Source organism: Ips typographus, linkage group LG13, assembly GCF_016097725.1.
Source record: "Ips typographus isolate SLU linkage group LG13, UJ_Ityp_2.0, whole genome shotgun sequence".
Lineage (NCBI taxonomy): Eukaryota > Metazoa > Arthropoda > Insecta > Coleoptera > Curculionidae > Ips > Ips typographus.
Window position 1 is genome coordinate 1,105,316 of NC_138434.1, and position 24,400 is coordinate 1,129,715.

At 37.2% G+C, this 24,400-nt stretch overlaps 5 protein-coding genes and 1 long non-coding RNA gene across 13 annotated transcripts in view; 2 read left to right on the forward strand and 4 right to left on the reverse strand.

The window, feature by feature from the left end:
• The window catches only part of aspr (asperous), a 55,808-nt gene that overhangs the window by 29,956 nt on the left and 1,452 nt on the right, over window positions 1-24,400 (forward strand). Inside the window, exons 1-6 of one of the 6 annotated variants that reach the window (XM_081991878.1) lie at window positions 20,696-20,727; window positions 20,779-20,945; window positions 21,004-21,170; window positions 23,490-23,616; window positions 23,676-23,863; window positions 23,987-24,070. In XM_081991878.1, coding sequence (XP_081848004.1) covers window positions 20,788-20,945; window positions 21,004-21,170; window positions 23,490-23,616; window positions 23,676-23,863; window positions 23,987-24,070 — 724 coding nt within the window. In that variant the 5' untranslated portion in view covers window positions 20,696-20,727; window positions 20,779-20,787. Of the gene's footprint in view, window positions 1-20,689; window positions 20,728-20,778; window positions 20,946-21,003; window positions 21,171-23,489; window positions 23,617-23,675; window positions 23,864-23,986; window positions 24,071-24,400 lie in introns of those variants that run through there. The other 5 variants (XM_081991881.1, XM_081991879.1, XM_081991882.1 and 2 more) reach the window with 5 other exon arrangements.
• On the reverse strand, window positions 71-1,922 carry LOC145737261 (cytoplasmic dynein 2 intermediate chain 2-like). 2 transcript variants are annotated; one of them, XM_081991877.1, is made up of 7 exons: window positions 1,784-1,922; window positions 1,428-1,731; window positions 1,145-1,376; window positions 894-1,098; window positions 654-844; window positions 451-602; window positions 71-397 (listed from the first exon to the last, which is right to left on the reverse strand). In XM_081991877.1, the coding sequence occupies exons 1-7, from the start codon at window positions 1,918-1,920 to the stop codon at window positions 110-112; spliced, it is 1,509 nt and encodes a 502-aa protein (XP_081848003.1). In that variant the 5' UTR covers window positions 1,921-1,922; the 3' UTR covers window positions 71-109. The 2 variants fall into 2 exon arrangements, with proteins under 2 accessions (XP_081848003.1, XP_081848002.1); XM_081991876.1 differs by having other exon boundaries at window positions 451-844.
• LOC145737257 (lysosomal alpha-mannosidase-like) lies at window positions 2,915-9,263 on the reverse strand. 2 transcript variants are annotated; one of them, XM_081991873.1, is made up of 14 exons: window positions 8,993-9,263; window positions 8,840-8,942; window positions 7,388-7,478; window positions 7,150-7,335; window positions 6,624-7,100; window positions 5,194-5,419; window positions 4,941-5,140; window positions 4,522-4,885; window positions 4,136-4,467; window positions 3,812-4,082; window positions 3,638-3,764; window positions 3,502-3,584; window positions 3,306-3,449; window positions 2,915-3,253 (listed from the first exon to the last, which is right to left on the reverse strand). In XM_081991873.1, exons 1-14 carry the CDS (start codon window positions 9,107-9,109, stop codon window positions 2,972-2,974), a joined length of 3,003 nt encoding a protein of 1,000 aa, XP_081847999.1. In that variant the 5' UTR covers window positions 9,110-9,263; the 3' UTR covers window positions 2,915-2,971. The 2 variants fall into 2 exon arrangements, with proteins under 2 accessions (XP_081847999.1, XP_081847998.1); XM_081991872.1 differs by having other exon boundaries at window positions 4,136-4,470.
• LOC145737265 (uncharacterized) lies at window positions 9,257-12,408 on the reverse strand. The gene is made up of 4 exons (XM_081991887.1): window positions 12,249-12,408; window positions 10,358-10,615; window positions 9,602-9,718; window positions 9,257-9,545 (listed from the first exon to the last, which is right to left on the reverse strand). Exons 2-4 carry the CDS (start codon window positions 10,606-10,608, stop codon window positions 9,377-9,379), a joined length of 537 nt encoding a protein of 178 aa, XP_081848013.1. The 5' UTR covers window positions 10,609-10,615; window positions 12,249-12,408; the 3' UTR covers window positions 9,257-9,376.
• LOC145737267 (uncharacterized) lies at window positions 9,893-10,351 on the reverse strand. The gene is made up of 2 exons (XR_014180336.1): window positions 10,174-10,351; window positions 9,893-9,990 (listed from the first exon to the last, which is right to left on the reverse strand). It is a non-coding gene; the product is annotated as an uncharacterized LOC145737267 (long non-coding RNA).
• Window positions 12,844-18,433, forward strand: LOC145737258 (E3 ubiquitin-protein ligase LRSAM1-like). The gene is made up of 15 exons (XM_081991874.1): window positions 12,844-13,002; window positions 13,058-13,191; window positions 13,247-13,489; window positions 14,216-14,513; window positions 14,565-14,650; window positions 14,708-14,737; window positions 14,794-14,895; window positions 14,956-15,064; window positions 15,114-15,231; window positions 15,289-15,417; window positions 16,945-17,188; window positions 17,240-17,409; window positions 17,753-17,865; window positions 17,917-18,155; window positions 18,209-18,433. Exons 2-15 carry the CDS (start codon window positions 13,075-13,077, stop codon window positions 18,329-18,331), a joined length of 2,121 nt encoding a protein of 706 aa, XP_081848000.1. The 5' UTR covers window positions 12,844-13,002; window positions 13,058-13,074; the 3' UTR covers window positions 18,332-18,433.

Below are 24,400 nucleotides of genomic sequence, written 5' to 3' on the forward strand. Positions count from 1 at the left end.
TTGCCTAATTAATCTATGGTTTGTGAGAGATAAGTTTGCAGTGACGTCACGCAAATTATTACTTAGAAACTTCAAAACTATTAGGAGCTTTATTCTCACTAATTAACTATTATAAACGATTGTTTTGTAAGCAAATATTTCGCCATGGTACCGCCCAGAGTTGCACTAATCCACCTTGACCGCCCACAGCCACCCAATTCCCTTTAACCGTCAAACTGGTGAGTAGTTGTTTAGGAACTTTTTCGCTGAATGTTAAGGGAATTGACTTTCCTTGCACTAGATGGTATATTTCTAGGGTGCCTCCCAGACCACACCCTACCAGGAGTTGGTCTTCGTGTAGAACAAAAGACAAGTCGTTCAAGGGGGATTTGGTGAAAATCACTTGTGCTGGATCGTCCTATACAAACGAGTTTACAATAATGTTTTAATTGAATTTTGTTATTGATTTACTTGGTTTAAGACGTAAATTCTGACCTCCCCGTCGGTACCACTTGTCAGGAACAAATCTTTGTTGTGGGGGCAACATTGAACCGATACAATTTCTCCTCCATGCGGTTCGTAGTATTTGAAAACTGGATCGAAACATGGCAGGTCGTTGATACCTAAAAAACCTCCCTTAATGGACATTATGGTGAATACTATGGTCAGTTTACTTTTGGTTTTGGTTGCTCCTAAAACTGAACACCTAACCACCAAGCCACCCTCCAAACCCACGATAAACACGTCAGGCAAGTGGGTAGAGAAATCAAAGCAAACCACCCCCAAATCACCTTTCTCCAATACCGACTTGGAGATTTCGGTGGATTGATTAATTCGACCCAGAATTGGAGTTTTAATTTTGTACCTAAAACCCTCCCACTTTAGATTTTTATATATTCCACAGAAACACCTACAAAGTTTTCAGCTGCAAGCATCCTGTAGAAAGATCGAAATTCCAGATTTTCACCAAACCATCTGTACTAGATGTGGCCAGAAGAATCGACTTGGGGCTGTTAACGTCACTGGTCCAGGTCACGTGAGTGACGTATTCGTCGTGGCCTACCACGTCACAGATTAGTGGGTCCAGGTCGTTGTCAATGTTCCAGATATACACGTGACCTGAGAGTCTTTAGATAATTTTGTAAAGCTGTAATTTGCAAACAACCTGTAAAAGTGCCTGCAGCCAAGACGTTACTGTGAAGAGGATGAAACTTGGCGGTGGTAACGCACGATTCACAAGTCAGTCGTTTCCTGGGGAACAATTTTTCCTCCCTGTTCAGCTGGTTCACGCAAACAACTCCAGAGTGGTGGCACCAGGTCTTGTGTTTGTAGCCGCAAGTCATCGCCAGAGCGCTTCTCGAATTGTTCCACAGTAGATTTGACACCACTGATGGAATCTGATTGGTTGATTGTAGTTTGGGTTTTAAATTTTCTGGAGTGAAACTCACAGCCTTGCTTCCTTCTTCCCTTACGGTTACTTGTACAGTCTGTACCAGCTTACAGGTAGCCTCTATGGGGTCGTCTAAAAGCCGGTAGTTGCGGAACGCCTTGGAGGTGTTTGCTCTGTCCAGTTGCTCTTTCATTTTAGGGTAGATTGAGTTTAACCATTTGGCCAGTTTGTCCATGTCCACTGTTTCAGAACGTTCACAGGGAACATCGGTTTGAATGGGTTTTGATGTTGTGTCCGAAGTGGTGCAACCAATTTCTTTTACCGAAAACTCGGTAGTTTGGGTGGGGGTGTTTACTGACACCCTTAAAGGTTATTGCTTTAGCAGGTAAATAGTTCACTTAAAGTGGTACTTACTTGGTGACCTTCCATTTTGACTCAAAACCGACACATTCGTTGTGTTTGACTGAAAACATGGTTATAATGCCGCAAGTCAATTGCTCTCTAAAATGTTTGTGTTTAGAAAACGTTGCTATGGCAACTACAAGCCGCATTCGTTTTCGCGCTTCATGGAGCAAGAAGAACGAATACAACGTCACAATGACGTAATTTGACAATTGATCAAATTGTGGTTTGGCCAAAATACGCGATAGTGACGTCACATTCGCTCTGCTCGATCCATGGAGCATGCGAAGGGTGTGGTGGCTCAATAAATTAAACTCTTATACAGTAGGATCAAAAAATTTATTGCTAAATTACCGTTATTCCAACATAATTAGAAGCTCCAGGGTAATTTTGTCCGCAAATAATTAATAAAAACACATTTAATTGATATTTTATATTTTCAGGTCACTGCTGAGTGATTTTTGACAGTTGTGACACCTGTCACGTGACGCAAGTCAAGTATTAAAGTGTTTCCTTAACGTCGAAACTATCAAATTTGGGTCCATGGGGGTGTAAATACAACTTATTGTGCAATTCCTCAAAGAAACACACTTATTTGATATTTTACCCTTTCAGGTTACTGGTGAGTGATTTTTGACAGTTGCGACAGCTGCCACGTGTATGACAGCTGTCACGTAACGCAAGCCAAGTGTTTCTTAACGTTCCAACTGTAAAATTTGGCTCCATGGAGCTTTAAACTGAATTTTCAGTGTAATTTCTCAAATTAGTAACTATTTCCAATTTTATAGTTTTGGATCATTGGTGAACGGGTCTCGACAGTTATGACAGCTGTCAGGTGACGTAAGAAACGTATAAAAGTGTTCTTTAGCGTCAGAGAACTGTCAAATTTGGCTAAATATAGCTTTAAACATAATTTTCAGTGTAACTCGACAACTTAGATCTTCTACAGCTTTAGATCACAGGGATTGACCGATTGATTGATGATTAACCGGTTTTGGCAGTTATGACATATGTGCCACGTGACGCAAGCAACCTTAACGTCAGAACTGTCAAATTTGGATCTATGGTTTGACTATGTTTAGACAGTCATTCATTCTCAATATATTTTTAGACAGTTGGCAAGATGGTTAGTCAAATTTAAGCTTTTATATACAGTGGGATAAAAAAATTTATTGTACATATACAGTTATTCAAAAATTATTATAATCTAGATTTGATATCAATAATAAAAGTTCTGATTTGTCCAGGATTGAGGACAACATTCAACTCATCATCTTGAGCGTTAATCACCGTATGCCTAGCAGTCCTAAGCAATTTCTGAACGGTATCATCTTCAGGATTTTCCAACACCACGTCCTGGTACCGCGTTTCTTCAACACCGTCTCCGGTGTTGAACTTCAATCTTTCATTATCGGCCAACCATTGATTGCCACCCAAGGTGGTTTCGGTGGCCTTGGTCACTTTAAAGGCCGCGAACAGGTCCTGCAAAGTAATTAGTTAGTTGGGGGTGAGACAAAGTGAGCTGCTGAGAGACCTTTAAGGCAACCACGACAGGTTGTGACAGTGCTTGTCCCGTTTCGTACACGTGCTCCAATCTCAGGAGAAAACTAAATCCAATCCACGGTTCCAAAGTCAAAATTTGTACATTCTGAGGTAAGGGTTTGGTGAGTCCTGTGTACTGTGACAAACCTCTTAAAGTGCTTTAAAGTTTTAAAAAAAACTCCACTTACATCTTTAATTTTAGCTTCTTTAAGAGGTGAGACAAAAGTCCAAGTGTCTAAGAGTCTTCTTTGGGCTATATCCTTAGTCCTGGCTGGAATAATCCTTATTTACACTTTTTGTCACAAAAACTGGTTATATACTAACCATCTGAGTGCTTTGGAGCTATAGTGACGTAGTGGGACCCCCGGACTATCAAACCTTCCCCAAACGCGGTTTCGTTCAAAGCTTCACCCACCCCAAAAGCATCATCATGAAGACACCTCCGGTGAAGCTACACCAAATTGTTGTAACACCCCTACCAACCCATAAGCAACTCACCATCAATTCAAGTTCGCCATCTTTGAGACTGGAACCACCTTGAGCCCGGTCCACCAACACTGCCAAGTCCATACTGTCATCCCCCAAGGAAATTTGTGACGTCACGGGGTAGTAGTTGCCTGCCACCGGTTCTGACAGGTTCACCCTCCACGTGGGTCTAAAGTCACGTGTTCTTTTTAAGATCTGTTTCCCGTTTGAGTCAGTGTAGAAAGTGGAGTTGCTCTGCATGGTTGTGGAGTACTTGGTGATCACCTCTACTCCTAAAGGTCCTCTACAAATAGAGAGTTTTGATTCATTTCAGTGTGAATGTTTTGAGGGAATTACTCGAAAGGTAAAGGTCCGATAACCCAATCAAACTCCACGTAATCATCAATCGAGTTGACTCGAATAATTTGCTTGATGTAGTCGTTGAAGACCTGGTGAAGCTCGGCGACCACGTTTCCTTCGTGAATTGAGTACTGGACCTTGTCAGTCACTTTCACCAAGTCACCTTGTGGTCGAAAAATGTATGCACCAGAGGAGCGATTCTCGAAGACGCTGTTGTCCCCTACGAAACCTTGGTAAAAGTAAAAGTTTTGCTCCAGAGGTATGGTTAAGTTGCCAATTTTGATATGGGACACCAAGCCAGTGTACGGATCGATATTAAACGCTGAACTCTGCTTGAAAATTGATTTTCTTTAAAAAAATTCAGTGTTTTTATGGGTTAGTACCTTTAAAACTCTTTCATCACTACCTGGTGAACTCTGCTTGGTGATGACTAAATAAGACTTCCAACCTAACGGTGGAACGTCCAGGGCGGTGAACAGAAGGTCGTTTTCAGCTCGACTAACTCTTCCTGGGATGTTTTTGATGAAATCCGGTATGGGGATGACTTGGGTAGTCAAAGAGGAACCTTCCAGGTCTTGAACACTAAAGCTGGTTCCGTTAACTGGTACTCGCACCACCTTGCTCACTGGTCTGCTTAAAGGATTGTAAACGGTCACCATAAACTGGTGATTATCTTCAGATGGGCCACACTGGCTGATGTTCACTAGAGGACAATTATCCAAAGTGATAGATACATTGAGAAGTTTGCTGGAAACAACCAAAATTACAACAAACAATTTGTATGGATGGGTTTGTACGGTACTTGACGGCAGCTGTGATGACCAGTTGACACTCTTCGAAACCCTGCTCCAGGTGTCTGGTGTAGTCATCGGCCACGTGCTGCTTCTCAGTCCCGGTGATGGCGTCGTGGTGCTGCATCACACCCATCGCTTCTCTGAGAACGTTCAAATCGACTCGATCTTCCGGACCTAGGTCGGCCATCGCGTAGAGTTGTTTGCAAATCTGTGGAAAGGTCGTCTTCAAACCGAGTTAAGAGGAGAATTTTAAAAATCTACCTGAAGGAAGTTGTTTCCTAATCTTTCGTAGCGTTTCACTGCAGGTCTGGAGGTAAAATAGCCGGTCCAGAAGGCGTGTGGATCTGAGGCGTAAGGGAAGAAATCGTCATTCTTCACGGGCCATCTGCGACTGCCAGCTTCATCGTGAACGGCTTTGACGTAACATGACGGTGTGGAGTAGATTAGGTTGTATTTGGAACCGTTTTTTTGTCTTTGATTCACATAACTGTCAAAAACAGTTAGAGTTATAGTGTATAGTTCCAGTAAATTTAAAATTTAGATCAACTTTGACGCCCTCTAGCGGCCAAACGGTACTACTTAGCGATGTGCACTCGACAGCCAGCGATAGCCCCATTCATTGTCTATTTACAATCTTCTCTTGTCTTTATGCAGAAAGTTTCAAATAAGTGAGTTATTCACGATTAAATGGAGAAATGTACCAAATTTTCTTCAAAATCGGAATTTTTGGACCTCTTAACAGGATATCTTTATAAGTACCAAAATATTGGTACTATCTCTCTGAAATTCACTACATGAACTAAGTTGAGTCTAAAAATCTCAATTCTGTTGTCAGATTACTGGTAGGTGGTACCATTTTGGAGATAACCTAAAAAATAGAAGTTTTTTCTCATTTTTCAGCACATTTCAATGCATAGCTTGGTTATTAAAGCCAATCTGTCACTTTGACACTTTACATTAAATTTCTACTATCACTTTAAAAGTATTTGCACTGTTAAAGTCAAAATTAAAAATTCAAATTTTTTTTCCAAAAATTGCAAGGTACCCTCTTTTAAAAAATGTGAAATTTTCAGTTTTTATTCTTTTCCAAAAAAACGGTACATTTTTCGGAAAAAGTGTGCATAAGAGAAAAGTTGCGTCTTGTTGAGATACATTCCCAGTAAAAATTTTCAACCCCATCAATTAAACCGTTTTGGAGATATTTACGAAAATGTTGGAAAATTTTAAGGCAACTTTGACGCCCTCTAGCGGCCAAACGGTACTACTTAGCGATGTACACTCCACACCAGTCGATAGCCCCATTCATTGCCTATCTACGATCTTCTCTTATATTTATGCAGAAAGTTTCAAATAACTAAGTTATTCACGATTAAATGGAAATGTGCACCAAAAATGTGTCAAAATTGGACATTTTTGGACCCCTTAACAGGGTACTTTTATAAGTACCAAAATATTGGTAGTATTTCCCTGAAATTCACTAGATAAACTAAGTGGAGTCTAAAAATCTCAATTTTGGTGTCAGATTTCTGTTAGGTGGTACCACTTTCAAGATAACCTAAAAAATATTAACTTTTTACAGTGTAGCCTTTGGCTGAATGTTTTTTGTCTTTGTCTCGCGCATGCAACTTCTCTGTCCGTTGCAGGGTTTTCCTATGATCAATTTTTCGTAAATAACTGAATAAACAACTTACTAGATGAGCTTATCCAAATTTTTGAACCAAACTTCAGCATCTTGGTAATTGAAATCCTCGCCCATAGTAATCAGTACGTTATTGGTAGTGTACACTTGAGTGACGTTATCCAAGTACTCGATAAAGTTGTCAACTTTGCTGTCAACATTGTACTCAAAACTCTTCTTGTCATCGATAAAAGGCTCATCATCGCAGAGCAGATCAAAACAAAAACCAGGTGGAGGTCCGTAAGTATTGTACAAAATTCCCGTGAAGATGTCGCTGCTTTCGCCCAAACTGTCACTAGCCTGCCACACCATTTCCGGGGTTTTGGTCGTCCATCTGACACGTTTCTCCTGGTAGTCGATTCGGCCCAGCAACACCGCGTCGAAACCCAGCTGAGCAAAAATACTGGCCATTTCCTTGCTGTGTCCAAATGGGTCAATTTGCCAGCCAATTTTTGGTCTACCGCACTCCCCAAAAGTGTCATTCAACTTCCTGTTTTGGTCACATTTTTTAAACTTCTTAAAAAAATGTCAGAACCAACCTCAATCCCCAGGTCATCTGATCGATGATGCTTTGATAGTTGGTGGTGGCCTCATCGTTCATCGACCAACCGCCTCCAATAAACTCCAACTGGCCGGTTTTGACAAAGTTACGCACCCTGGCTTTGACAATGTCGTGCTGTTTGATCCACCACTTCCAGAAGAAGGCGGTTTCAACGTAGATAAACCTGGAAAAGTAGTGGGCGAAAATGTCTAGAATGTTATTACCACGTGACTTACCGGCGACTTTTGTCTTTCATCAAAGAATCCACCACTGTGTCCAAAATGTATTGCACCCCAGCATTTTGGCTATTATTACCCGGCGTATTACCTTAAACGGAGTTTTTGTCTAATTTATGATTGGCAACATTGTCAGTCATGTTTGTGATTGGTCAAAAAAGCAGCTGCTTTGTAGTGAGTTGCTTTATTCAGTTATTTACGAAAAATTGATCATAGAGAAACCGTGCAACGGACAGAGAAGTTGTATGCGCGAGACAAAGACAGAAAACATTCAGCCAAAGTGTAAAAAGTGAATATTTTTTAGGTTATCTCGAAAGTGGTACCACCTACCAGTAATCTGACACCAAAATTGAGATTTTTGGGCTCAACTTAGTTTATCTAGTGAATTTCAGGGAAATAATACCAATATTTTGGTACTGATAAAAGTAGCCTGTTAAGGGGTCCAAAAATGTCCAATTTTGACACATTTTTGGTGCACATTTCCATTTAATCGTGCATAACTTAGTTATTTGAAACTTTCTGCATAAATATAAGAGAAGATCGTAGATAGGCAATGAATGGGGCTATCGTTTGGCGTCGAGTGCACATCGCTAAGTAGTACCGTTTGGCCGCTAGAGGGCGTCAAAGTTGCCTTAAAATTTTCCAACATTTTCGTAAATATCTCCAAAACGGTTTAATTGATGGGGTTGAAACTTTTTACTGAGAATGTATCTCGACAAGACGCAACTTTTCTCTTATGTACACTTTTTCCGAAAAATGTACCTTTTTTTTGTAAAAAAATAAAAATTTTTAAAGGGTGGGGGGGGGGGTGGTGCACTCTTGCAATTTTTTGGAGAAAAATTTTGAATTTTAACTTTAACAGTGCAAATACTTTTAAAGTGATAGTAGAAATTTAATGTAAAGTGTCAAAGTGACAGATTGGCTTTAATAACCAAACCAAAAGCAGCTGGTGTTTTTGACCAATTACCTCACTGTGTCTCATTTAAAATAACGGATTTTGTGGCATTGAAAAACACTATTAACCCAGTTTGTCCTGAAAAACACATTTTTGAACTTAAGTATCTCAAAAAATGCTAATATTCTCTATTGCACTGTTTAGGTGAGTCAATGAATTGCCCTGAGTTATACTTATCACGTGTCCTAAGAATATACACGGTGTTCCATTTAAAATAAATAATTAAGTTAAATTGTAATTTTTATTTTGACAACTGTGTAATTTAACAGTTCTGTATTATTTTTTTCGAATTTCCACAATTTTACTTTGTGTTTTCACTACTTGACTATGTATTTTGAAAATTTTCAATTATTGTCTAATAATTTTGACAATTTTAACTTTGACTGCTAGAGGGCGTCAAAATTTACTATTTTTTATCACTTTTTTATATTTATATTTAAACTTGGTGGATGTTTCTTCCAGTTTGTGTACCCAAAATACAATGTTGCCAAACTTACTCCCGTAATAGTACTGATCTACAGTCTTCAACCATCCAACATCATCGTGAGTGTGCGGTACTAGGTGCACATTGATAAACTCTGGTTTAACAGGATGACAGGACTGTAATAAACAAATGGTAGTACACCATTGTTGGAGCTGTTTCAAGTTACCTTGTAGCCGCAATTAAGGGTTGGAGGCTTTTCAGTCGGTGATGGTATTGGTGGGCCTACAGTATGGGCTAGAACCACCAAACTTAACAAAGCCAGACAATGGTACCAGTACCACATTGCCACTCCCGTTTATAGTGCACAATTGCGTTGACTGGCCAACTAATGACTGAATTAGACCGTAAAGTTATCTCGGTACCACCACTTATCTTTTGCAACCTTTGACACTGTGGGAACCATTGTGCGATAATCATAATATTGACCAGGTTCATCAAACTATCAGTAAATCTTTATTCTAAAATATAAAATTTTGTTATTATATAAAAATAATCACATTATGTACACAGTACACAGCCATTTTATATAAATTAATTTAACACTTTTCTACTAAATATTTTGTAAATTAAGTAGATTGTGTAGTTTATTGTTTTTGGCCAAAACTACGACAACAATCAAAAGTACCACAATAATTACAACTAAAACGGTAACGGTGACTAGGAGGGTTTGTTCGCACTTGGTACGTCTGGTGCAGCAACAGTACTGCTCCTGGATAATTCTGGAACATAAACAACGTATTATTTGTCGCTTTACCGGGTGCTGTCAAAAAGTTACTCCAAACTGCCGCTTCGAACGCTGGTGGTCGTCGAACCGTTTCTTTTCAAGCTGCCCTCGTACGCTTTATTATCGCAGCCGGTTGCCGAACTGATTCTCGATCCGCTCGAGATTTTCCTAGAATAGTGAGATAATCATCGAATCAAACGCAAAGTTATAATGACAGTCTGACAGCTGTCAAATCGTAGTTTTTCTAGTTTTGGCAACGTCGGTTTTCTAGGAATTTTGCTTTGAAAAATATTAAACAGAGTGGAATTCTTAACCTTACAATGCAACTCGGTAATTTTCGTCCAATAACTCGGTTAGTTGACATTTCTCGTACAAACACGCTTTGTGACAGTTGGTAGTATACTTTGGGCTACAATCTGCCAAAAAAAGCAACTCGATACCTGTCAAAATAACCGAATTATGGACTGTCAAAATGGTAGGAGTGGAAATGTCAACCTTACAATGCAACTCGGGTATTTTCGTCCAATAACTCGGTTAGTTGACATTTCTCGTACAAACACGCTTTGTGACACTTTGTAGAGTATATTCTGAGGTACAATCTGCCAAAAAAATCAACTCGATACCTGTCAAAATAACCGAGTTATGGACTGTCAAAGTGGCAGGAGTGGAATTCGCAACCTTACACTGCAACTCGGGCGTTTTCGTCCAATAACTCGGTTAGTTGACATTTCTGGTACAAACACACGCTATGTGACAGTTTGTAGAGAATACTTTAGGCTACAATTATTATACAGGGTGTCCAAATACCTAGCAATTTTCCTCGTTTCATTTTCCACGCTAAACACCGGGTTCTGATCCGTTTCGCTGGTATCGTCCTCGTGAATGGTGGGCGTTAAAGGAGCTTTGGATTTTTTGCGCACTTTGGCAACGTTGCCTTCGGTGATTGTGTTTCGTCTCACTTTCGCCGACAAGTCTTCCAATGGGATCGTTCTGTCCGGCAACGACATGTTCGATCTTCGCTTGTTTTCACCCGGTCTTCCCGATGATTGGTTGGCCATGGTTGTTCTGAAAGTCAAATGTCAATCATTTCTGCCACGCGACGTTGCCAAAATTACGAAATTATAGTTTAAGAAAATTAATTAAGTCACTTGACTGAATAATGCAGATTTGACCTTTAAAAGTATCTCAGACGTCAAATTTTATCTGTCAAAGTTGAAATTGAGAAAATTACTTTAAAATGTAATCAAAACAGCCACGTAACCCTAGTGAATAAAGTTTTGAAAGAAAATCTGTCAGTTCCAATTGAAAACAGTGTAAATGAAAACAAATTGGTTGAATGACGCTTTTGTAGCTTCATAAATACAATTTTGACAGTTTTTAAAGTAATAACAAATGTCAAACTAACAATCATTACTCCAGAACTGTCAGAATCACCTACCATAAACCTATGGAATTATTTTAATACATTTTCTATAAGGTTAATCAACTTTCAGGGTTTCTTTATACTTTTACGGTCATTTTGACAGATGTGACATGTAGCCGTTAATTTTGGACGCAGCTTGATCTGTCACAAACGTGGCAACTGTCAAAAATCCCGTAAAGCTACAAAACTTGACTTGAAAACAGTGTAAATTAGTATAATAAGCTGAATGGCACTTTATAGCTTTATGGATACAATTTTGACAGTTTTTAAGGTAATGACAGGTCAAATAACAATGTCAAACTAACAATCATTAGTCAGAACTGTCAGAACCACCTACCACAAACCTATAATGGGGTTAATCAATTATCAGGGTTTCTTTATAGTTTTATTGTCGTTTTGAGCTGCATTTTGACAGACATATTTAAAGTCAGGTGACTCTGAAAAAACTAGAATTGAAACTGTCAAAGATCAAATGTCAACAGGATGATGTTAAAAAATAGTCAGTGAACTTGAAAATAGTCTGGGACGTCAAACTAAAGCTGTCAAAGTTCAAATCGAGTTTTAAAATTATTAGTAGTCCAGTCACGTGTGATCCCAAGAATTGCAGTTTTTAAATTGAAAAAGTTGCCAAATTTAAACTGTCAAAATTCAGATCACAAATAAAACAGTCACGTGACCCAAAAAAAAATTAAATTTGCAACTGTCAAAGTCAAATTGATTGACTCAAACAAATGATATTTAAAAACCTCCCCATTTGACAATTGACATGTGACTGCACCCGGGGCAATAATAGGTCTGTTCGCAGAACGAATCTCCAACCAATAATCAGAGGAATATTTGCGTTGCCCTTAAAATGTCAATGTCACGTGTGAGCATTCAACCAATAAAAGCCAGCAATTTCCGATTTTCATTTGGAAATTGCCTCTACTAACAGACCTAATACCACCCTAACACCAAGCAAAAAAAAATATGACAGCCTGTCAATGCTGTCTTAGTCTGATGGATGGTTTGTGATTGGTCAAGAAATACAGCTTATTGCTTTTTCTTGACCAATCACAAACTAGGAACTCATTAATGGACTTGTAGCGTTCACCAGCACGTGCAGAATTTGGTGAAAGATAAGATTATAAGGAAGAATAATTTAAAATCAGATAAAGGCTGGTTATCTTCCAAATTAGAAAAGTTTTTTTTTTTAAATACATAAAATGACGAAAACACTTCTTTTATAGTCTACTATTGATCTTGCTTAAGTCTTTTTTATTGGTCAATTCTCACCGTAGTCAAATCCAGCCGCACAACCTAAAAACAGTCACATTTCACTTAACAATCGTGTATATTCAAATCACGTGTGCACGTCATTTTTCCAACTGAGGAAAATACCCGAAAAGTTTGTTTGCCAGAGAGAGAGACGTACACACGTAAACGGTTTGATAAGATAAGGAACGTCAAAATATCATGGCTAATCAACATTCCGTTCTGTTGTTTTATTGATCGTCATATTTTGTTTTTCAACTGGAATCGTGAAATATTCAGTAAACGATTTCCCTTGCAATATTCAAAGGAGGGGGGTTACAAACCAACCCCTTATTTACACTGCAAAAAAACACTTCAATTACTATTATTTAATTGATTGTGGGTGTATTAATCATTATTAACGCAGTCTTAATTCCTGCTAATGCGATTATTACTGATTATTGCCAGAGCCTTTATCAATCTATAATAATTATTGATTTGGGTTTTTCCAGTAAATTTGATCACAAATTGTTATCACTTTTGGAAGTGATTTTAATTTGTTTGTTTATTTTGTTAATCATTTGATTGATTTGCCAACTACATTTTGTGGATTAAAAATTGCGGTTGGCTTATTGCCAAACAGTGCTAATGCCCAGTTGAGAACGTTGGATGAAACGTCAAAATCAGCTGACTGTTTATCAACAACAATAACAACAATAAGCTGAAAATAATGATATAAATCATTAAAGTTATGACCAAAGAACAAGATAATAGTCTTCTATTAAGTAGTTACAAGGTACATAAAAAAAAAAACAATTTTCAAACCCAATTCAGTTAAATTTCTCTTTTAGAAACAATCAGTAATTAGATGACTAACAGGTGGATCTTACTTATTTCCTACTTAACATGTGAATCATCCAGTTGTAACATGTTCAGACGGAAAAAGTCTTGCGACAAGAAACTGTTGGAACACAAACTGTATTTGGTATGATAAACTAAGTGCATCAAAACTGGGAAAAGTTGCAATAGCACAATTCTAGGCTAGAGAGTCTCCCGAGCTTACATTCGATATATCCGGATGTGGTTTGACTGAAATTCCCAGTAATATCTACTCTCTTTGTAATGTGTTCCTTAAGGAATCTTTGGTGTTGTGTCACAACCACCTACAGTCCCTTTCAGGAGGGGGTAACTTGAAGGATTTAGGAAATTTGAAAATTTTGAATCTTGCACATAATGAGTTTGAGTGTTTGCCTGCTGATGTTGGATTACTCCCTAATTTGCAGGTTAGTTTATTATTAGTCAGCCAGTAAGGTGGTTAAGTCATTATTTACTTGCAAATTAAAAACTCCTAGGGCTACCCTGTTTACTAAAAAATTAGGTTGAGATTGAGCACCGAAAAATCAAAGAAAGGTTCATTCCTGATCCAGATATGTATTAGATAGAGCTTTTTCTACACAAAGGCAAGGATGCTTTAAAATGAAAGCCACATACCTGTGCATGTAAGAAGAAGTGCCTAATAAGTTTACTGTACTAGAAAGCACTTGTACTTACCATTGAGTATAGTGTTGGAGTAAAATCAAAGTGTTCAACCACTGTTGAGTTAGATCCGGTTTTTTGTAAAGTAAAAAAGGCTTTTTCCTGAATTGCTGTTACAATGTGGCTTGAAAAACTTATGAACGGCAGCAAACCAAAATAACTTACGCAAATAACTTGATTTTAAACCATAAAAATTCATCTAATCCTCAAAAAACTCAATTTCCACACAAATACAAACTGTCACCAATATTCCCGCCATATTGGAATTTTTGACAAGCACCTTCCAGGGTTTTCTAGTATAGTAGGCCATGGATTGAAGGGTTTATCCATGATTCATAACGTTAGCACAGCGCCCCCTATAAACAAAGCAGTTCAAAATGGCGAAAGTAATATATTACTTTTTGTCAATGATTACGGACAGAAAGTGACTTAACCACCAACTTGATCAGTTTCATCCTTATAATTATTTGCAGGAATTATATTTAGAGCACAATAAATTAAAAACACTACCAGACTCCCTGTGCAAACTAGTCAATTTAAAAACACTCACCCTAAGTCACAATAAACTTAAGCACTTACCGGAAGATATTGGACTGTTAAAATCCCTGCACACACTAAACATAGAGGAAAATCCAGTCACCAAACTGCCTAAAAGCTTTTACAAACTAAGTCAATTAACAGTGTTGCACTTGAATTGTGATCAGTTTTGTTATCCTCCCAGTGAGGTCGTTAAAAACGGTATCGAAGCTATTATAAAGTATATTTGTGCTGGTAAGTTTCAACTGTAAAACCTTTACAAGGTAAAATAACATTTTTTTTTAGATGTGGGAGTTGAATTCGATTATAATAACAAAAATGGAGGTAATCAGGATTTGCCTGAGCCTGTTCCTGAAACAGATCAGTTCCAAGTAATAATTATCTGATTTATATAGTTTAGCTTGTATAATCAGTGTTTATGTTTCTAGGAGCAAATATGTGAGCTAGAGCAGAAAAAGGCAAGTGTATTTCAATTTTTTATTAAACTAGTCACATTCTAGCTCTAACATTTTAGTTGAAAAAAGCTCAAGAATTCCTAGAGATGGAACGCAATAATGAGCTGTTAAAACAACAAGAAATCGAAATGGCAAACGCTCATAAACTGAACAAAAAACAGGTATTTGGTACCCTTTTTTGAACCAAACTGTCGATTTGTTTTAAGTATTTGTGTGTATAGTTGTTGGACCAAATTTCACTGGGTCAATCCAACCTCGATCAGAAAATTGGTAAGTTTCAACTGAAAAGAGAGAGTGAAAGGTTTCGTTTGATTGAACAACTTCAGGAAGGTAATTCAATTCAAAAATCTTGAGAGTGTTTGAAGTTAATGAGTTTCAGCTGAAAACAATGCAAATGTAGCAATTAACAGTCTGCTAACTCTAAATCGCGAACCTGCAGCTCGTTTGCTTGAAAAGGAGGAAGAGGAAAAAACCAAATTGATGGCCACAGTGGACAAGTGCTCTAATTAAGTAAAAACCAGAAAAAACGTTTAAAAACCATTTTTTTTTTATAGATTTAATGATAAAGACTTGCGTAAAACAGACATTCTGGTTGCAATGCAGGATATATTGAAACAGGAAAGTGACTTATTTAATAAGTACAGTTCAGACAAACAAAACGAATCACGAAGCATTTTAGAGCAGTAAGTAACTATACAGGGTGGTCCAGTGATAAATGTCCAATAATTCACCAATCCATAGCCAATTAAAAAATAAGTTGTCATTCATGCTTCCTGAGGAAAATACATAACTGTCACACCGTTGGAGCAATATTTTGATCAAATTGGGAACAAGCACATAAAATTCTGATTTGAAACTTCGTTTATAAGATAATTCAGTTATTACGTTCAAAGACCCAAAACTAAGCCAACCCAACTTAAAAATTGTCTTGAAAACGGAAAATTCACTTAAGAAGCCAAAAAAATGTTATTGTAGCCAGTTTTTATAGTTTCCAGACAAACTGAAAGACTTTAGTTTTGAAAATTGACTTAGAAAAGATAAAAATTGTGTTTGTAACTAGTTTTCATGCAAATCGAGAGACTTTAATATTGAAAATTGACTTGTAGACATAAAAAACTACTTTTTCTAGAATTTTTTACTACAAATTCGTACATTTAAACTTTAAAAACTGACATGAATGTGAAAAAGTGACTATGAACTAATGAAAAGACATCAGAAGCTTAAAGTTTGCATTTTAAGTAAGTTTTCATAATTTTAAGACAAATTTCAATATTTCAGTCTTGAAAATAGTCTGAGATACAGGACATTGACATTAGATTAACGAAAATTGTCTTGAAAACTAACTTTTTGCTTTGCTTTCAATTTTCTTAGAATTCTGGACAATTTTTAGTGCTTCAAAACTGCTTTCAGCTTGGATAATCGAGTTTCAAGACTATCTTCACCAAGTTATTGACATAGCAAACTTAAAAAAACAATTTTTACATTCTTCATAGACTTAAAATGTTATTCCAAGCTTTGTTACTATTAAATCGACTTCTAGACACCTCAGAGCTAAAAATTCGAGTATTTCTTAAAAATCTGGACTGTTTTTAGTACTTTAAGGCTGTTTTCAGTGCCTCAAATCGAGTTTCAAGACTGTCTTTATAAAGTTTTTGACTTATCAGGCCTAAAAGCCAGTTTCTACACTGTCCAGAGTGTTGAAAATGTCATTTGAAGCTTCTTTACTATTAAATTGACTTCTACACTCATAGGTGCAGTAAATTGTAGCATTTCTAAGAAATTCAGACTGTTGTTCACCAATTAAAGACCTCAAAATAGACTTTTGTACTCTCTTTAGTCCTAGTAAAGTCAGTTTTAGCCTTAAAAGTCAACTTTTAGATTATTTTTGGTAGTAAAAAATGTGAACAATCTTTGTCTTGATTTCCGGACTGTTTTTAGTTCTTGAAATCCAGTTTTAGACACTCGACCAGGATGGCAGTCTATTCCTAGTAGTAAATAGCAAGTTTGTAGACTATTCAGTAGAAAATTGAACTGTCACAAGTCTTGAATGTTCAGTTTTACACTATAAAACGGTTTTTTAAACTGAAATTTGGAGGGCTCTTGTATCTTCCTTAGGAAACGTTTTTCAGAAAAATGACCTAATACTCAGTCAACTTATTTTTTGAATGGCTATCGAATGGTGGACATTCTGAAAGTTTTGCCTTTGTTAGGGAGGCACAAAGTGACGTAAAACTATCGGAAATTCTGCATAACCAAGACGAGCAAAAATCAAATTTAATCCAGCAACTAACGGTAGACAGCGACCTGCAGAAAGCTGCGGTGAGCACTTTGCTTGAAAGAGGTGATTTGCGTAGTTGGGGTTTAGTGCAGCAAGTCAGACTGGTTGAATCCCAACTTGCCGGCTTAACCAACATAGAATTAGACCGGAAAAAGTTGAAAACGGACCGGCACATTGTACTGATGTCTATTTGGGATTTTTACAAATTTCTAGAAAGTACGTTTCAGAATGACCTGGCAGAAAAACGGCTTCGTCTTTCCATGTTACTAATGGATTTGTTGGAGCAACAGCAAATCCGAAGGACCCAACTTATATCAACTATACAAGCCTTAGAGGAACGCAACACAAAAGATGTTGAAGACTTCTGGTTGAGACAGTACCAAAGTTTACTTCAAAAGTATTAAAAATGTTATTAACGCAGTTTAATGTTACCCTATACAGGTGTGGTAAATCCAAAACCGTGTAACTGACAGAGAAACGTAGATAATTGCATGCGTGGGACAAAGACAGTAAACGAAAAAAATACCAAGTATATATATATGGCCTACTTGGTATTTTTTTCGTTTACTGTCTTTGTCCCACGCATGCAATTATCTACGTTTCTCTGTCAGTTACACTGTTTTCCTATGGTCGGTTTTGGATTTACCACACCTGTATATTTTCAGGTCACGTGGTAGCTTTCAGAGCTATTCACTGGCCTAAATGTTTCAATTCCTGAGTAAAGAAAATCGTTATTTCAGGTTGCCTGAAGGATTGTCCCAAGCTCAGAAGAATTTAGACCCCAAACTGGCTGAAGCTTTGTTAATCAATGGAGTGTTGCATTGCGTGCCATTTTTAGCTAAACTAACGCAATGTAAGCTACTTTGGTTGTGTGTAAATTGGGCTTAATTAAACTGATTTACAGCAAAAACCATCACAGACGCTGATTTACTGGACGCTGGAATTACCTCAGCGACAGAGAGGCAAAAAATACTGGACTCTCTGTACGTAGCGTCAAATAAGGAAGGAATTTCCTGCGATCACAGTGATCACTCCCCGTCAGCGCCGTTAATGGAGGAGACCGCTCCGAGTGCTCCGCCTGCACTGACAGACAACATAAACGCCATCACTACGGTCGAGTGTGTCATTTGTTTGGACAGTCAGGTTTGCGATTGACGCAATCAGCGATGAGTTTATTTAAAACGGTTTCGTTTCAGTGCCAAGTGATTTTCGTGCCTTGCGGCCATTTTTGTTGCTGTTCCAATTGTTCGTTGCCAATTGCGCAATGTCCATTATGCCGGACCGACGTCCAGAAAAGAATTACCATGGACGTGCGCTAAAAGCTAATTGTTCTACCTTTACTCACCTAGTTTAAACGATTTCTACACTTTCTGCCATATTTAAATTATTGTGTCTTATTGTATAATAAATACTCCATTCCAGTTATTATATACCCTAATTTAGATTAATAATTTTTGTGCACTTTTCCAGAAAATGATTATGATGACGTAATTCCACAAAACTACATATTGAGCAACTGTCAAATTACGTCATTGTGACGTCAAAAAACGGTCTGCTCGCTCCATGGAGCGTGAAAACGATTGGGGCCTCAGTAGGCTAGGCAAATATGGCAACAAACAACCTCAGTGACATCTGTCAGTCCACTGTCCATAATAATTAAATTATTGACAAAAAATTAATGAAAAAAATACCAAATATGAATCTTGTAGATATTTGCGTCTACTTTCTTCATAGATAATCCATCAGTATACAGGGTGTCCCAAATTTGAGCAACAAACCAAACATATAATTTTTTATTCGATTTCTGGAATCTACGTCAAATTCTAGGCCTACTTGATGTAAAATGTTTGTATCGATATTCAATTGTTTTTGCTTTAGCAGCCGTACTTTGACCACCCTCCTAGAAAGCAGAAATTCCCTATTGAGCGAAATTTTTGTGCACTTTTCCAGAAAAGCGTCCATAACTCACTTATTTGAAACATTCTGTATAAAACCACCGTACAACAAAAGAAAGTTAATGAACGAGGCTATCACGTGACGTTGAACGGGCACGGCTAAGTTGTTCCGTTTAGCTGCTAGAGGGCGTCAAACTTGACTCTCGCTTTTTGCAGTTTTTGCCCAATATCTCAGAAACGTTTCAGGTTAGAGGTCTGAAATTTTTTATACAAATGCATCTCAATGGGATGCAACTTTTACCTTCTATACAGTTTTTTAGTACCATGCGCCGTTTGACCTTGAAAAATTAAAAACTGCAATTGTCAAGAATTTTCAAGGGTGACCTACCTTCTGATTTTTTTCAGAATTTTTTTTTTTTCAAAATTAACCTAAACTGCTTAAATACTTTCAGGTTAAAATTACAAAATGACTAGAAGTGTCATTTGTCAAAAATGTCATTCTCCAAGGGTGCCAAGCCCTAAAGTGTCAAAATTGACATAATTTCAAGGTCACCTCCGAAACGGTGCCAGTTAGAGCAAAATGGACGTCAAATTTGTGTTCCTCAGATTCAAGTTAGTCAAAAAAACCACTTTGATTGAAGAAAATCCAAAATGGTCGCCGGTAGTATAGTAGGCCCAAAAAATCCCTAATTTAGATTAAATTTTTGTGCAGTTTTCCAGAAAACCGTCCATAACTCGCTTATTTGAAACACCCTGTATAAAACCACTGTATAACAAAAGAAAGCTAATGAACAAGGCTATTACGAGACGTTGAGCGGGCACGGCTAAGTTGCCCAGTTTAGCCGCTAGAGGGCGTCAAAGTTGACTCTCGAGTTTTTGCTCAATATCTCAGGAACGTTTCAGGTTAAATGTCTGAAATTTTTACAACCTTAAAAAAATTTTATTTAAAAATTAAAAACTAGAAGTATTGACAAACAATTTATTTACATCCCTGGTGCACTCTGTGTTATATGAAAGTTGTCGTTTGTGTACTCTGTTTTATAGCTTTAATTTTAAAGTCCCCTTACATTTAACATGCAAGAATGTATGAATTACACATTAATAGGACAGGAAACAAATAGTCCGGACAAAATTTATTTCTGAAAAAAATCAAGGTTGCTAAAATTAGCATAAAAGCGATTTAGGTTCCAAAATTTAAGTCTACCACTTATTTCTTCAGACAAAATATTTTATATGCAAATTGTTAGTTAAAAGGAAATTAATAACTTATTTATAAATTAGTCAAAACAAACCTTGATTATTTAACAATATCAAGGCTGGACTGTATGTAGGACGTTCATGAGTAATTATATTGTAATTACCCTTTACCTTTTAAGGAGCGACTTAATGTTGCCAAGCATTGATTTTTATGTGAAACGTCAAAAATTTTAGTAAAAAAAAAATTTGCAATAATCTCTTTTGTAGGTGGTTATCATGATACAAGAATTGAAAGTTTCGGTGGGTGTTAGTGGAGTAACTGACACGTTATCTAACCAAAACGGGATTGCCGGATTTGAATCGAAACCATTCCCAAATAAATACTGGATCATTTGCATATGACATCACTGTGTTAACACCTTCTTTTATATTTTTATAGAGAGCAACGGCAATTTTTACTTAGTAAAGGCGGTAAAATTTGCGAAATACTACTGGAGCTCCCTAATATCGTTTAAAACAAGACTTCTTGGAGGGGAAAACTGGTGGTAAACTTATTAGAGTTAAGGTAGGTAAACATTTATTGTTATTCGTGCAGTGTGGTTTATAGAGAGAGTGGAAATAACGTAAGTGGTGATTGTAAATTTTGTATTTTTTTTTTTAAATTATAATTAAAGAAAAATTAGATGGGGATCAAGACTACAGTTCTGTGTTCCCTGCTGCTCCTCCCAGCCCTAATTGGCCTAACTTCAGGTGAGCCTATAACCTACAGAACATACAGAATTTTAAATGATGGATCACCTTATTACAACAATTACTATTCCACTGTGCAACAGCCTTACAGGTGCATTGGAACAAAACCGTAAAAAACCAACTTACTACACGACAAAACATGTTTTTAGATACACTACTTATTCAAGACCGTTGTATGACGATAACGTGTACATAACAGACCGATATGGGAACACGATCGCCAAATCGTCCAGCGAATATAATCGATACGTTCAAAGTCAATCTTATCGATCTACAGGGTTGTGCGAATATTGTCCCAGCGGTTATTATCGAGAAGGTTTTTTTTCTTATATTTTTCTTCTACTCTTTATATGCACGATTCATTTTTTTATTTTCACTTCATTTCACATAAACTCGACATTCAACTAAAATATGCATTCTACAAGGAATTCTAAACAACTTTTACACGTTTTTCTGGAAATTTTCAAAAAAATTACAGTTTTTGGTACAAAATGACGGTTGCATTGCACACCAGTGGTAGGAAGAGAGAGAATCATTACAATTCTCCATGGAGCGAGCAGAGCGTATTTGACGTCACGATGACGTAATTTAGGAAAATCGTAGATTGACCAACTGTCAAATTACGTCATTGTGACGTCAAAAAACGCTCTGCTCGTTCCATGGAGCGTGAAAACGATTGGGGTCTCAGTAGGCTAGGCAAATATGGCGACAAACAAGCTCAGTGACATCTGTCAGTCCACTGTCCATAATAATCGAATTATTGACAAAAAATAAATGAAAAAAATACTAAATATGAATCTTGTAGATATTTGCATCTACTTTCTTCATAGATAATCCATCAGTATATACAGGGTGTCCCAAATTTGAGCAACAAACCAAACATATAATTTTTTATTCGATTTCTGGAATCTACGTCAAATTCTAGGCCTACTTGATGTAAAATGTTTGTATCGATATTCAATTGCTTTTGCTCTAGCAGCCTACTTTGACCACCTTCCTCGAAAGCAGAAATTCCCAATTTGAGCGAAATTTTGGTGCACTTTTCCAGAAAATCGTTCCTAACTCGCTTATTTGAAACACCCTGTATAAAACCACCGTACAACGAAAGAAAGCTAATGAACTGGGCTATCACGTGACGTTGAGTGGGCACGGTTATGTTGCCCCATTTAGTCGCTAGAGGGTGTCAAAGTTGACTCTCGTTTTTTGCAGTTTTTGCTCAATATCTCAAGAACGTTTCAGTTTAGAGGTTTGATATTTTTATCACAAATGCACTTTGATAGGATGCAACTTTTACCTTCTATACACTTTTTGCTACCATGCACCGTTTGACCTTAAAAAATTAAAAACTAGAAATGTCAAGAATTTTCAAGGGTGTGACCTTCCGATTTTTTTCTGAAAATTTTTTATTTTCAAAATTAACCTCAACCGCTTAAATACCTTCAAATCGACGTCAAATTTGTGTTCCCCAGGTTCAAATTAATTAAAAAAGTCACTTTGAGGAAAATCCAAAATGGTCGCCGTTAGTATAGTACGTGGGCCCAAAAAATCCCTAATTTAGATTAAATTTTCGTGCACCTTTCCAGAAAATTGTCCATAACTCACTTATTTGAAACACCCTGTATAAAACTACCGTATAACAAAAGAAAGCTAATAAACGGGGTTATCACGTGACGTTGAGCGGGCACGGCTATGTTGCCCCGTTTAGTCGCTAGAGGGTGTCAAAGTTGACTCTCGTTTTTTGCAGTTTTTGCTCAATATCTCAGGAACGTTTCCGGTTAGAGGTTTGAAATTTGTATCACAAATGCACTTTGATAGGATGCAACTTTTACCTTCTATACACTTTTTTGGTACCATGCACCCTTTGACCTTAAAAAATTAAAAACTAGAAATGTCAAGAATTTTCCAGGGTGTGACCTTCTGATTTTTTGGAGAAAATTTTTTATTTTCAAAATTAACCTCAACCGCTTAAATATCTTCAAATGGACGTCAAATTTGTGTTCCCCAGGTTCAAATTATTTAAAAAAGTCACTTTGAGGAAAATCCAAAATGGTCGCCGTTCGTATAGTACGTTTGACCCTCGTTTTTTGCTCAATATCTCAGGAACGTTTCAGGTTAGAGCTCTGAAAATGTTACCACAAATGCAGCTCGATGGGATGCACCTGTTACCTTCTATACACTTTTTGCTACCATGCACCGTTTGAGCTTAAAAAATTAAAAACTAGAATTGTCAAGAATTTTCCAGGGTGACGTTTACAAGCTTTATTTATAGTAGGCGTTGGTTTTTATGATAGAGGTGTTAAATTTTGACAGATTGACACCCAATTTATTGCCATCTTTGTCTAACTCACCGACTTCTATTCGTTCTCTCTTCTTACACACAATATTGCTCATATGATTTTATCAAACAAATTGCATCAGAAGCAATCAAACTTATTGCGAATTAATTAAACTGGTCCTCTTATATAACGTGACGTAGGACGAAGAAGTGGGTATCACCGTATAAAAATATGCATGCACGTTTTATGCGAAACATCCTTGAAACGATCTAAAATATGGGCATTTTTGCACGTTAATCTTCCTAACAGCCTAAAAGCACTAATAATTTGATTATTAATTATTGATTTATCCGGTATAGCTATGCAAGTAACAACATGCACGGCAAGTACATGCGGTCAAAACGCACAGTGTCAAGTTATCGGAGGACGACCGGTTTGTTCCTGCTACCGAGGATACTCGGGCGATCCGTTGAGCGTCTGCACTAGGTAAGTTGAAAACTTTTGCCCTTTCTGACTGGTTTTGTTGACAATTTGTGTTGGTTTAGGTCGGAATGTCTGTCAGACGGGGAATGTCGAGGTCACCTGACCTGCAGGAATGGCAGATGTATCGATCCTTGTTCAGGCACGTGTGGTATTAACGCCGACTGTCAAACCAGAAATCACGTGCCAGTTTGTAGCTGTCCACCTGGATATACTGGAAATCCTTTCAGTAGTTGTAGAAGGTTTGATCCTTGTAAGTTTCATTTTATAACCTGTTTGTAGTGCTTTTTTGACCCATCACAAACTATAGTAACAATGCTGTATGAATGTGACGTAAAAAATTGGATTCTGATCTAATAACAGTCATAATTTGTAGCTGAACTTTGTAATCCCAGTCCTTGCGGTGCTAATACACTTTGTGAAGTAATCAACAATGTACCAACCTGCAAATGTCGACCAGGTAAGTTTTGATCCAATCAAGCCAAACCTAACCTAACAATACCCACTAACTTGTAAAGTTTAGTAAAAGTTTAAAACGTCCAGGAAAGTAAAGTTTTATACGTTAATAGACAGCCAATGAAATGAGCTTTCTAAAAATACCCCATTGGGGTTAATAGGTTGGACGGTTTGGCCACTAGAGGGCGTCAAATTTGAACAATTTTTCATCACTTTTTTTGGTGCATCCTTTTGTTTGATCCTCAAAAACTCGCTTAATTGCACCACTTTTGGTAAAGTTTTATACGTCAATGGATAGCCAATGAAATGAGCTTTCTAAAAATGTCCCTATTTG

Coding starts and splice junctions, on each gene's coding strand:
- LOC145737258 (XM_081991874.1), top strand. CDS start 13,075: ATGACTAACAGGTGGATCTTACTTATTTCCTACTTAACATGTGAATCA. Junction 14,651..14,707: donor CTGAAACAGATCAGTTCCAA/GTAATAATTATC, acceptor TTATGTTTCTAG/GAGCAAATATGTGAGCTAGA. Junction 14,738..14,793: donor GTGAGCTAGAGCAGAAAAAG/GCAAGTGTATTT, acceptor CTAACATTTTAG/TTGAAAAAAGCTCAAGAATT.
- LOC145737261 (XM_081991876.1), bottom strand. CDS start 1,920: ATGCGGCTTGTAGTTGCCATAGCAACGTTTTCTAAACACAAACATTTT. Junction 1,377..1,427: donor GGGAAGAAGGAAGCAAGGCT/GTGAGTTTCACT, acceptor TCAACCAATCAG/ATTCCATCAGTGGTGTCAAA. Junction 845..893: donor TGCTTGCAGCTGAAAACTTT/GTAGGTGTTTCT, acceptor GGAGGGTTTTAG/GTACAAAATTAAAACTCCAA.
- LOC145737257 (XM_081991872.1), bottom strand. CDS start 9,109: ATGTGGTACTGGTACCATTGTCTGGCTTTGTTAAGTTTGGTGGTTCTA. Junction 7,336..7,387: donor ATGAAAGACAAAAGTCGCCG/GTAAGTCACGTG, acceptor CTACTTTTCCAG/GTTTATCTACGTTGAAACCG. Junction 5,141..5,193: donor TAGGAAACAACTTCCTTCAG/GTAGATTTTTAA, acceptor ACCTTTCCACAG/ATTTGCAAACAACTCTACGC.
- LOC145737265 (XM_081991887.1), bottom strand. CDS start 10,608: ATGGCCAACCAATCATCGGGAAGACCGGGTGAAAACAAGCGAAGATCG. Junction 9,719..10,357: donor GAAACGAGGAAAATTGCTAG/GTATTTGGACAC, acceptor TCACTATTCTAG/GAAAATCTCGAGCGGATCGA. Junction 9,546..9,601: donor GTTCGAAGCGGCAGTTTGGA/GTAACTTTTTGA, acceptor TTTATGTTCCAG/AATTATCCAGGAGCAGTACT.